We start from the raw sequence: 13,417 nt of genomic DNA on the forward strand, positions 1-13,417 counted from the left end.
GGGGGACCTAGCTACGGTTTGGTCTACTGAGACAACGTTCTTCCAGAAGGCAGCAAAGTTTAGACTGTTTTTCAGTTCGGGGCCTGGAACTCTCTCCTCGCAGGTACCATTTTAACACAGCGACAAAGACGCAAAAACAAAAGGAACTTGTTCTTGAACACGACCCACTAAAGAACAAAAGGGGAAGCCTGTAAGGGCCCATTTTGTCTTTTCATACAAAGTTAATCTTACTGGGGGAATGTGTGCAAGTTGCTGATAGAACACCTGTATTCTGCAGTGTTTTAGTCAGTGGGAGAGAGTGAAAGAGGTAGAGAGGGAAGGCAAAGATCCCCTGATGGAGGAGGGGTCGGCATGCCGAGGGCGCTGCTCTGCTTTTGGAGGGGGAAACTGCACTCTCGCAACGGGAAGCCAGGGATTAAGCTCGACCGGCAACAGTGGCGTAATCCTACATGTAAAAAAAAATATATATAAACCAATTACCATCCGGAGGCTGCCAGAGGTGGGGGCTTAACTAACTTTATTATTCCGGTGTTCGGCTCCCTGTGCCAGTGGTGTCTCGTTTCATGCTCCCCTGGAGGCCTAGGTCTGGTTGGTACCAAAAGGTGTATTTCACCTTCAGCTCAAACGATTAAATCCTAATTAGCGTCAAGGCTGAGTTTCCCTAGCAGTTGAAGAAAACAGGGCGCAGAACATTCCTTACCAAAGGAGAGGGAGGTAAAGAATGAAGAACTAGAAAGAGGGAGGGAGCAAGAGAATGAGAGAACACAGAAGGTACCCACAGTGGGACACCTTATTTACAGTTATAACACCCTCAACACCATTTTACAGCCCACAACACATCTGAAACAGTACACGGTACAAATTAACACTTGTTGGATGGAGGTCAAGACATTCCGCTTTCATGAAGTTCTTGGGGAGAATCACCTCACAAACAGCCTTTTAAAGGGCTAGAGTACCGGGTCCAAAACAACCACTGAGTTTAACAGGTTAAAGGGCTAGAGTACCGGGTCCAAAACAACCACTGAGTTTAACAGGTTAAAGGTCTAGAGTCATCGTATGCCTGGACAGTTGCTCATCCTGCTTTGTGATATGTGCGTTGACTGTGAACCTAGTTTGTCCTCCCTTTTTGTTAGACATGCGGTGTAACAGTGGAGTGTAACAGTCAGAAAATGATTATGGTGATTATTATGAGTGCCACTTGAATCCCATTGGACAGTGACAAAGAGAAACATCTCTTTAATTCTGACTCTGTGGCCAGGAAAGACAGAGCATAGTGGATATTATCCTGCCTAGCCACCCCCTTAGATCCCTTTCGGCTCAGCTTTTGAACCTGCAGCTAGCGCGTAAACAGCGCTAATGAAGGACAAATTACCATTCTGATCCCTTTGTCTCGGAGCTGTTTTACCCAGTGGCAGGCTTTGATCTCAGACAGAAGAGAGAGAGAGGGGGGGAGAGCAAGAGACAGGGGGAGAGCGAGAGACAGAGAATGGGGGAGACAAAATGTGGGGAGGGAGAGAGAGGGGGCAGGGAGAGAGGGGGGGGCAGGGCGAGAGAGCGAGAGGGGGCAGGGAGAGAGGGGGAGGCAGGGCGAGAGAGCGAGAGGGGGCAGGGAGAGAGGGGGGGTAAGGGCGAGAGAGCAAGCGGGGGCAGGGCGAGTGGGGGGGGCGGGGAGAGCGAGGCGAGAAGAGCGGGGCGAGAGGGGGCGGGAAGAGCGAGCGAGAGGGGGGCGGGGAGAGCGAGGAGAGCGGGGCGAGAAGAGCGGGGAGAGAGGGGGCGGGAAGAGCGGGGCGAGAGGGGGACGGGGAGAGCGGGGCGAGAGGGAGGCGGGGAGAGCGGGGCGAGAGGGGGGCCGGGGAGAGCGAGCGAGAGGGGGGCGGGGAAAGCGAGGCGGGGAGAGCGAGGGCGAGCGCGAGCGAGGCGGGGAGAGCGAGGCGGGGAGAGCGAGCGAGCGAGAGGGGGCGGGGAGAGCGAGCGAGCGGGGGCGGGGAGAGCGAGCGAGCGAGAGGGGGCGGGGAGAGCGAGCGAGCGAGAGGGGGGCGGGGAGAGCGAGCGAGCGAGAGGGGGCGGGGAGAGCGAGCGAGCGAGAGGGGGCGGGGAGAGCGAGCGAGCGAGAGGGGGCGGGGAGAGCGAGCGAGCGGGGGCGGGGAGCGCGAGCGAGCGAGAGGGGGCGGGGAGAGCGAGCGAGCGAGAGGGGGCGGGGAGAGCGAGCGAGCGAGAGGGGGCGGAGAGAGAGAGAGCGAGCGAGAGGGGGCGGGGAGAGCGAGCGAGCGAGAGGGGGGCGGGGAGAGCGAGCGAGCGAGAGGGGGGCGGGGAGAGCGAGCGAGCGAGAGGGGGGCGGGGAGAGCGAGCGAGCGAGCGAGAGGGGGGCGGGGAGAGCCGGCGAGCGAGAGGGGGGCGGGGAGAGCCGGCGAGCGAGAGGGGGGCGGGGAGAGCGAGCGAGCGAGAGGGGGGCGGGGAGAGCGAGCGAGTGGAGGGCGGGGAGAGCGAGCGAGTGAGAGGGGGGAGAGCGAGCGAGTGAGAGGGGGGCGGGGAGAGCGAGTGAGAGGGGGGCGGGGAGAGCGAGCGAGAGGGGGGCGGGGAGAGCGAGCGAGAGGGGAGAGCGAGCGAGCGAGAGGGGGCGGGGAGAGCGAGCGAGCGAGAGGGGGCGGGAAGAGCGAGCGAGCGAGAGGGGGCGGGGAGAGCGAGCGAGAGGGGGCGGGGAGAGCGAGCGAGCGAGAGGGGGCGGAGAGAGAGAGCGAGCGAGAGGGGGCGGGGAGAGCGAGCGAGCGAGAGGGGGGCGGGGAGAGCGAGCGAGCGAGAGGGGGGCGGGGAGAGCGAGCGAGCGAGAGGGGGGCGGGGAGAGCGAGCGAGCGAGAGGGGGGCGGGGAGAGCGAGCGAGCGAGAGGGGGCGGGGAGAGCGAGCGAGCGAGAGGGGGGCGGAGAGAGCGAGTGAGCGAGAGGGGGCGGGGAGAGCGAGCGAGCGAGAGGGGGGCGGGGAGAGCGAGCGAGCGAGAGGGGGGCGGGGAGAGCGAGCGAGGAGAGCGGGGAGAGCGAGCGAGCGAGAGGGGGGCGGGGAGAGCGAGCGCGCGCGAGGGGGGGGGGGAGAGCGAGCGAGCGAGAGGGGGGCGGGGAGTGCGAGCGAGCGAGAGGGGGGCGGGGAGAGCCGGCGAGCGAGCGGGGAGAGCAAGCGAGCGAGGGGGGCGGGGAGAGCGAGCGAGCGAGAGGGGGGCGGGGAGAGCGAGCGAGTGAGAGGGGGGCGGGGAGAGCGAGCGAGTGAGAGGGGGGCGGGGAGAGCGAGCGAGCGAGAGGGGGGCGGGGAGAGCGAGCGAGCGAGAGGAGGGCGGGGAGAGCGAGCGAGCGAGAGCGGGGAGAGCGAGCGAGAGGGCTGCAGGCTCCTCAGTCACTGTTTTAGCTGTGTCCGCTCCTCATTCTCTCTCCATCCTTCACTCTGTCCCTCAACTCCCTCTGTGAAAACTGCAGAAGCGGAGGTGGAAAGAGGACAATTATATTCTCTCAATCTTTCATGTCCTCTCCCATCCTTCCCTCAGCAACCCCTATAAAAAGAGCTCTTCGTCTAAGCTCCAAGGCATTTTTACTATGATGTAGCCAACACCCAAACATTGAGGTGCCAGTCTAATTTGACAAGAAAATATCAATGCTGTTAGCGTAGTCAATTCAATTCCCCGAAGTGATGAAGTGTTTTTAAGGGTTCACATCAGTACAATGTCACAAAAGTGCAAATTGCCCATCAAGGGCTGCCAACATATCCCACGTCACAGACAGGGGGTACAAAAGCTGTGGTACGTCTGATTCCTTACAGACAGGGGGTACAAAAGCTGTGGTACGTCTGATTCCTTACAGACAGGGGGTACAAAAGCTGTCTGATTCCTTACAGGGGAACAACTAGAAAAAAGGTTGTGTGGGCCGCAATTCAATTTGGCAGGATAACAGCTCAACATGGCAGTCAAAGCCTTGGTCAGCCTTCTCCACTTGTTGCCGCAGTGCACCACACACACACATATAAAAAGCGTGTACGTGTAAAGATGCTGGACTGGTACGAGTAAGTGGTGCATAAACAGAATGGGTTCTCAAAATGGAAGCCAATTTAGCGGCAGGATATGCTTGAATAAACACGACAAAAGTCATTTTCCTACGCCCATTTCCCCCCCCCCCGAAACATTAGAACGGCTTAATTTAGGTTGCTGAGCATAAGGAGTAAAGCCGCAGGCCAGTTGTCGAGGTGTAACGTTCCATCGCGTCCGATACCATTGAACTGTCCTGGCCGTCACGTACTTAACCCCCCTCCTATCTAGCAGCACCTCTCCCAATTAATCGGATGACATCACTGAAACACGTCAGCAATAAAAGACTACTGAAGGGAGAGGACATCCAGAACCTGTGTCTTTTATGCACTTGTCGCTGTAAAACGTTCAACTTCACGTTCTTGAAACATCGACAACCGATATTTCCTTGGACTACAGAAGCTGCCAGGTGTTTATCCCTGCGATCAATACGTTTGGTCATCGTCTCCTAAACATAACCTATAAATAGAGAGATACCATGCAGCCTTTTTAAGGTCACATGTAGGAGTCCTGAACGGCGCTTTGGGCGAGGCTGCCCGAGCACAAGACTGCGTCAACAAGTGCATTGTTGCGCCCAGCAGTCTACCCACGACACACAGTAGCATAAAACCGTGTTTTAGAGAGACACCGAATACTTACATACAAATAAATTGGTTGAAAGCTATTTGCTGAAGTAGGCACATGATTAAGGATTGGGTAGTGTGCATTTGTTAGCATTACACAACATGGTATAATGTAATTGAGACAAAGCCCTTAGTAAAACGTCCTTGGGGAATAGGGTATTCTACCAAACTGACAAGCCATTGCGCTCATTCACGTGTTGGCAATATAGTTTTCATATTATGAAACGCTTTGTCAAGAATAAAACCTGTCACTGCATTTACGGTCAAGGACAACACTGACCATCGCTTTTATCTTTCCATCTTGTTCTAATGAAACAAGACGAGACACAACAGTACAGGTAACAAATTACTGTTTGTTGACTGAAGTGGGAAGAGATGTAGTAGGTACAGTGTTTATACAGTGTTTATATCCACGTTGAGAAGGCTTGTGGGTCAGAGGTCAGAAGTATTTTTAAAACGGCCTCCACTGCGTTTCACTTTGACAATATACAACCCTGGGAAGAAACAAGACTCTTGTTGAACATTTCAAAAACAAAAGAAAATAGTCACCAGAGCAGAAACAAAAAGAGGAAAAACAAACAACCTCTGTCAGATGGAGACAAAAACTGTCACCTTGATTAACTACAAACAACAACAACACTGAGAAACTGACAACGTGCAATTCAACAGAAGAGAGGAAACGGGGAAGAGACCTTGACGCTAAAACAGAATCACAGTTGCACTAGTCCGCAGACAGTTGTGCTTTCGTCAGTCCCGTCTCACAGATGAGCCAGCAGGGTGCGGAATGACCTCTTGACATTTTATGTGGGTGACAGGCGAGATTCCTTGCTCATGTCTGTAAGCATCTGGCCTACCCCAACCCCCCTTAACACACCTTGGGCCCAAGCCCGGCAGCACTCACCCGTCTGCGACAGAAGGGCAGCCCCTGAGTGATGATGTTGATGCTGAAGAGCCGGAGCACTTTCTGCGGGGGCAGTGGTGGCTCCTTAGCCACCTTGACCACCACCTTTGGGTCTGCCACTATGTCCAGGGCCTGGCTCTCCGGTGTTGCCAGGGGGGCCTTCTCTTTCCCAGAGGCCTTGGGCATCTTCTTTCGGGATCCGGAAGATGCGAAAAGGGGTATGGGGCAATGCCTCAGCATTGCAAGAACAGGGGCTAGTAGGTCATATCCCAGAGGGGTAATCAGGGGTGGGTCGGCTCAGGGAGCAGGTTGTTGTACGTAGTGGCCGTGGGGAATTCGACTCTTCTCTCTGGAGCTCTTGAAAACACTAATGCAACCCTCACGGTGCTCTGTTGATGCTGGTCTGTCCACTACGAGCTCGCTCCCCAGCTCATCGGCCCCCTTTAAATTATCCCAGGGCGTGATGTCACCGCTGCGGTCCCTGCCAGGCAGAGCAGCTGTCTGCCATGCCTCAGGATAGGCCACGCCCCCTCGGAACGACGAGTCACTGTGGAATCCGTCTCCCTGACCCCCTGGGGAGGAATGAGTTCCACCGGTCGTCCAAAACTGCAGTTATGAGGAAGCTCAATGGGGTGACATGTGCAATCCCCCAGACCAGCCCCCTCCTGTCCTGTCTGCTCCTCCCTGACTTACCACTGTAATCAGCTGCTTTGACATGGTCTCTTAACACAGTGGTTCCCAAACGGTGGGGCCCTTTTCTTTTTTTGGGGAACTCAGTCGGACTTTCAACATACTCTTGAAACCTGCGATAGTAGAATGCACAAGGTGACATTTCTAAATTGGGTAGTGCATCAGCAGTTCTTCTTGTCATGTCAGTCATTACATACCTTAGAGAGCTATTTACAATTTGTCAGAAATGTCCAGATCAGCTGGTCCGTGTCAGGTAATTGCCCATGTGGTACGTCTGATTCCTTATTTTTTGGAGGGGGCATAATGTTACAGCATCGCAGTGGGACATGGGGGGGGGCATAATGCATCGCAGTGGGACATGGGGGGCGGCATAATGTTACAGTATCGCAGTGGGACATGGGGGGGGGCATAATGTTACAGTATCACAGTGGGACATGGGGGGAGCATAATGTTACAGTATCACAGTGGGACATAATGTTACAGTATCGCAGTGGGACATAATGTTACAGTATCGCAGTGGGACATGGGGGGGAGCATAATGTTACAGTATCGCAGTGGGACATGGGGGAGCATAATGTTACAGTATCGCAGTGGGACATGGGGGCGAGCATAATGTTACAGTATTGCAGTGGGACATGGGGGGAGCATAATGTTACAGTATCACAGTGGGACATAATGTTACAGTATCGCAGTGGGACATGGGGGGGCATAATGTTACAGTATTGCAGTGGGACATGGGGGGGAGCATAATGTTACAGTTTCGCAGTGGGACATGGGGGGAGCATAATGTTACAGTATCACAGTGGGACATGGGGGGGAGCATAATGTTACAGTATTGCAGTGGGACATGGGGGGGAGCATAATGTTACAGTTTCGCAGTGGGACATGGGGGGAGCATAGTGTTACAGTATCACAGTGGGACATAATGTTACAGTATCGCAGTGGGACATGGGGGGGCATAATGTTACAGTATCGCAGTGGGACATGGGGGGGAGCATAATGTTACAGTATCACAGTGGGACATAATGTTACAGTATCGCAGTGGGACATGAGGGGAGCATAATGTTACAGTATCACAGTGGGACATGGGGGGAGCATAATGTTACAGTATCGCAGTGGGACATGGGGGGGAGCATAATGTTACATTATCACAGTGGGACATGGGGGGAGCATAATGTTACAGTATTGCAGTGGGACATGGGGGGAGCATAATGTTACAGTTTCGCAGTGGGACATGGGGGGCGCATAATGTTACAGTATCACAGTGGGACATAATGTTACAGTATCACAGTGGGACATGGGGGGGGCATAATGTTACAGTATTGCAGTGGGACATGGGGGGTAGCATAATGTTACAGTTTCGCAGTGGGACATGGGGGGAGCATAATGTTACAGTATCACAGTGGGACATAATGTTACAGTATCACAGTGGGACACGGGGGGAGCATAATGTTACAGTATTGCAGTGGGACATGGGGGGGGGAGCATAATGTTACAGTATCACAGTGGGACATAATGTTACAGTATCGCAGTGGGACATGGGGGGGGCATAATGTTACAGTATCGCCGTGGGACATGGGGGGGGCATAATGTTACAGTATCACAGTGGGACATGGGGGGAGCATAATGTTACAGTATCACAGTGGGACATGGGGGGAGCATAATGTTACAGTATCGCAGTGGGACATGGGGGGGAGCATAATGTTACAGTATCGCAGTGGGACATGGGGAGGCATAATGTTACAGTATCGCAGTGGGACATCGGGGGGCATAATGTTACAGTATCGCAGTGGGACATGGGGGAGCATAATGTTACAGTATCGCAGTGGGACATGGGGGGGGCATAATGTTACAGTATCACAGTGGGACATAATGTTACAGTATCGCAGTGGGACATGGGGGGGAGCATAATGTTACAGTATCACAGTGGGACATGGGGGGAGCATAATGTTACAGTATCGCAGTGGGACATGGGGGGGAGCATAATGTTACAGTATCGCAGTGGGACATGGGGGGGAGCATAATGTTACAGTATCGCAGTGGGACATGGGGGGGAATAATGTTACAGTATCACAGTGGGACATGGGGGGCATAATGTTACAGTATCACAGTGGGACATGGGGGGCATAACGTTACAGCATCGCAGTGGGACATGGGGGGGCATAATGTTACAGTATCGCAGTGGGACATGGGGGGGCATAATGTTACAGTATCGCAGTGGGACATGGGGGGGCATAACGTTACAGCATCGCAGTGGGACATGGGGGGAGGCAATATGTTACAGTATCGCAGTGGGACATGGGGGCCATAATTTAACAGTAGCGCAGTGGGACATGGAGGGGGGGGGCATAATGTTACAGTATCGCAGTGGGACATGACACCTGTCATAAACAGTGACAGTTTATGCCAACTCATGACAAGCAGATCAATACTGTTAGCACATAGCATATTTAGGCTAAGTGGTATGTACATCGAACAGCAGGTCAAGAGATTGTTCCTCACACTCAGAATTACTTAGGCCCATGTTTATGAAATCTAAAGTAAGTGTTAACAGAACCTCGAACTCTTCCGTGGTGCCGGCCAGGGAGTTATGGCATCATAGTAACCTTGACTATGATGCTGAGGCGGATGAAGGATATTTAGGGCTGCCGTTCAACACAGCAGACAGATGTCGGAATGTGTGACATGGCCACTTCATCGAGGCTTTATGTGACCTGCTGGAGTCAGGATGGATAGGCTTTAGGCCTACAGTAGACACTCTGATGACGGCATAACTGCCGAAACTCTAAATTAACTTATTGGAGTGCCGCCGTTTCCCAACTTATCGAGAACTTGGGATTTCATTTGAAGGTCGAAATCTCCCTTAGAAGAGCAGGAGAAGTTCTCCAACTTTTTTAATTGCCTCCACTTCTTCTGGGACGATGTTGTCCACAGAATGTGCTGCTGCATGCCGGCTAGGACATTTCTCAATATAGTGTGTCAACCTATTGGGAATAGACGCCATTACCATACCCACATAGGTCACACATCTCAGCACGTGGAACTTCCTCAAATTCTAATCAAAAGGCTGCAGAAAAGAAGGCTGGAGAAATAAATAATTGCTGTGGGAAAATTCAACTACAGAAGAAGAAATGGGTCTGGATCAGTGGGGATGAGAGTCTTCACAACTCGGCAGAACTGACTGACAACAAAGAATGCTGACTCCCCCCTACGCTGCCCTTCCCTGATCAATAAAGATGTAATGAAAAACAAAGCCCTAGTCCTCTTGAACCGAGAGGCCTCTTCATTGTGTGTTGCTTCTGGATGTTGGCAGGCAACTGAATAATTCATAAATACAAAAGAACTCCCCGCTGTATAAGTGTGTGAGTCTGAATGCGAAGCTAGCAGCATTAGTACCTTTCCCACTGAGGTTTAGTGTAAACAGTCAAGAGTGCAGACACATGGGTGATGGTGACCAGAGACACCAGCAAAACTGCATGTTTCCGAACACATCCTGAATAGGCCACAGCAAATGTATCTCCCATGTCTATATTCCGGCTACATGAGCTTTTTGGCTAATCTCCAACTTCTAAACTATGTGCCATGGACCCACTGCAGAGGCTTATGTCTGTTAACATGATAGGCCCAAGGTAAACGGTAGGAATGTCAGCCATGAGGGATTTAACCTTGGGTCCTGGGGAATTCAAGCCCAAAGCCTTCGGTTTGAGGGAATCTCTTATCCTGAATGCCATGCAGTTTAAAACAGCCTCCAGACGGATGTTAACTTCCAAGACTTGAGGAGATTTAGAGGTCAGGATTTAAGGTAGAACGGGGGGGATGGGAGATCAACTGAGAGGTACTAGAAAAAAGGTTCATGGTTACAGTTCAAGTGGACGCCAATATGCTAACTCCGATGGGCTATATTAGCCTATAGGATCTTAACCTACGGTCTGATCTTCTTAATGAGAATATGCTAACTCCGATGGGCTATATTAGCCTATAGGATCTTAACCTACGGTCTGATCTTCTTAATGAGAATATGCTAACTCCGGTGGGCTATATTAGCCTATAGGATCTTAACCTACGGTCTGATCTTCTTAATGAGAATATGCTAACTCCGGTGGGCTATATTAGCCTATAGGATCTTAACCTACGGTCTGATCTTCTTAATGAGAATATGCTAACTCCGGTGTGCTATATTAGCCTATAGGATCTTAACCTACGGTCTGATCTTCTCAATGAGAATAGGTTTACCTGCGTGGTGGTAACTCATCCTCAGTAAACAAAGCAATGTACTTGCTCAAGCATTTTGGTCAAAAGCAACGAGCGCACACACACACCACCCAGTGATCTCTCACACACACCCTGTCAGCAGAGCTATTCCAGAACACACTTCACTCGTCTATACCTTCAGGGTCCCTAAGGTTGCATTCTGTGAGGAGAAACGCTGATGTGTCAAAAGGTCCAGCCTTTTTGGTACCTCGAGTTACTCAGCACACGTACACATGTTTCTGACCATGACAGCCAATGCTGCTAAGACTGGGACCTATATTACCGAAACTTCAAGAACAAGTCGAAATGTGTCTAAAAACTGAGTCAATGTATTGGTGGATGTTAGCCTGTGACTTAAAGACGGAATCCGCAGCAGGGGGAAACAGTGGTACTGTCCGCCCCTCCTCCCACCACCACCGTTGTCGTTTTTGTCGCCGAGCTGAGAAGCGTGGCGCAGCACGGTCAACTGCAGTAGATATTGTCCTTCTATAGCACATGCAAGGATTTACAGGGAGGGGGGGAAAGGGTGCTGTTTGCAGTACCTTTTTTCATGTTGTAATATACCAAATGGACATGGCTGTCTCACCATTAAAGACACCAGCTTCATTTCAAGTGCTTAAAGCATCAGGGCAACTTGTGTTTTAGAAGACATAAGACTAAGCATGCTTGCAAATCAAATTAAAATATGAAACAAGTACGGTACATCAGACCTGTTTACGTGTAACCGTAGCAACACATTCCCTTATTTCACACATCTGGAAGGCTCTGACAGCCAAATCAGACAAAGCATAACAAGGGCTTTTCTGGCCTGGGCTTGTATGGGGACTGGGCATGATGGATCGCTGGGAAGGCTTAGCTCAAACCGGACCACACACAGATCGTTTCCTCGCTGTTTACATTATAACACACTTGCAGTCACACCTCCCTTGCAACAGTGAGTGATTAGCCGATCCACTCTACACAACACATGCTAGAACACAAAGTTGATGAATGAGTAATCACACACAAGCATTTCGCTACACTCGCAATAACATCTGCTTACCATGTGTATGTGACCAAGAAAATTGGACTTGATTTTGAATGAGTCGTCCAGCCCCTTGAACAGCGACGGCCTGCCACTGTGTACAAGTGTGGGTTGAGGTTCCTTCCTGTTTACATTAGCATCCTCCGCTGGGCATAAACACCAGCCGACAGCCAGCGATTACGGTCGCAGAAGCTATAACCCTATAAACAATAGCATTGACGATACAGGCAAACGTTAAAATGACTTTCACATGGATCGGACGCCGGAGTGAAGAGGAAGGGAGATACCTAGTCATTTGGTACAACTGAGTGCATTCAACTAAGAACCTTCTACACAGTATTTGGAAAAAAGAGTTTGGCCGAGAGAAAATAACATCCACAGAGGATTAAGAAAAACCCTTCTGGTTGGTGTTTGATTAGTTCCTAAGAAAAACAGCTGGAGTTTAAATAGACACTGTTGGGACATAGGGCTCTGTTCAGCTCTGCAGAGGCACAGGCCCATTTCCATATCCTAATTGCTAGACATTGTATTGCTTCAAAATCTGAAAACGTCCATGGAGGTAAGTCAAAAAGCCAACAGCTATTTAGCAGAATGAAGACGAGTGGCAGAGCTTCCTGTTGCACTACTGGCCTGGGAGCAGCAACGTGTCAGCTCTGTCAAGTGGTTTAAACCTGCCTCCAGTCTTTCCAATAGGAATCCAGACCTTCTCTCCCACACTCAGTATACACACACACACACACACACACACACATACTAAAAGCGCAATAGAAAGCTCATTTGAGAGAAGAATAACTAGCTGAAAATCATAAAAATTGCAAGCAGCCATTAATCTTTAATGTCTAGGGCGGCTTGTGTGAGAAATAGTCCTTAAAACACATTTCTCCAGGGCCAAACAAAATGACAAATTGGCTTGGCCAGGGCACACAGATATATATATATATATATATATATAAATGCATATGCATGCCTATCTATCTCATAATCCTGAATGGCCATAATGTACAATGGAAAGTTAGGATGAGTGTTCTAAAAACGCAGTGCTCAACGAGGCGGGCGCCCCCTAAAATAAGGGCACAGTGGCTTTGCCACTGGTGCCTAATAATTGCCCCAATGCTCCATCCTGACGCAGAGGCCTGGGGCCAGACAGTTGTCAACAGAGAGACATTCCAACCTAATCCCGGGTGGCGAGTGTCATAAAGCTGTGGCTTGTCAGTCAAGCCGGGTGGCGAGCAACCGAGGCTCTGCTGCTACAGGGGTGAGGCAGGCGGCAGGGGAAATGCCACAGTCAATTTGCGTAGAGATGGAAATGGTTGAGGGAGTTAGGGACGAGGGGACGTGTGCGCGGGGCAGTGTGGTCATTGAGCCAAACGTTTATCCGTGTTACTCAGTGATCCCAACTGTTTGGCTCCACTCTACCTCTCGACATGTTGTGTCTGGAGTCTGCCTACGAGCTGCCACAACTACGGTGGCCCAGAGTAGGAGGTGTGTGTGTGTGTGTGTGTGTGTGTGTGTGTGTGTTTTCCGCCAATTTAATGAGTAACTTTGCATTCACCACAGTGTTTGAGAGGAGGTCATTTAAAAGTTGGGATTGAGTTCATGCTTCCTCTTTAATGAAGAGGTTGTCAGTGAAATAAACAAATCTACTGTAGGCCTGCACCAGACAGTAGAATTCATCCAGGCTCTCATCAAGTCCCCAGCCTTTGACCCTCATCGTATCCACACAGCCGACCTCTCCCAGTACCTCCATCATTGTGCACCAGAGTGGCTCTGTGTCTGAGGCTCTGACGCTACCCCAGAGGAGCTGACAGGGTGGGCCCATACACACACACACACACACACGGCTGAATGAGGCTGTCCAGTGACAGCG

The 13,417-nt window shown here is 51.5% G+C and overlaps 1 protein-coding gene across 4 annotated transcripts in view; it reads right to left on the minus strand.

Moving 5' to 3' along the window:
• LOC139374720 (F-box/WD repeat-containing protein 7-like) overlaps window positions 1-13,417 on the minus strand; it is a 208,402-nt gene that overhangs the window by 91,705 nt on the left and 103,280 nt on the right. Inside the window, exon 1 of one of the 4 annotated variants that reach the window (XM_071115832.1) lies at window positions 5,586-6,004. The exons of 2 other annotated variants lie outside the window; for them this stretch is intronic. In XM_071115832.1, the coding sequence (XP_070971933.1) occupies window positions 5,586-5,825 (240 nt within the window). In that variant the 5' untranslated portion in view covers window positions 5,826-6,004. Of the gene's footprint in view, window positions 1-5,585; window positions 6,005-13,417 lie in introns of those variants that run through there. One more of the 4 variants, XM_071115833.1, reaches the window with a different exon arrangement.

This window comes from Oncorhynchus clarkii, chromosome 19 (assembly GCF_045791955.1).
Source record: "Oncorhynchus clarkii lewisi isolate Uvic-CL-2024 chromosome 19, UVic_Ocla_1.0, whole genome shotgun sequence".
Lineage (NCBI taxonomy): Eukaryota > Metazoa > Chordata > Actinopteri > Salmoniformes > Salmonidae > Oncorhynchus > Oncorhynchus clarkii.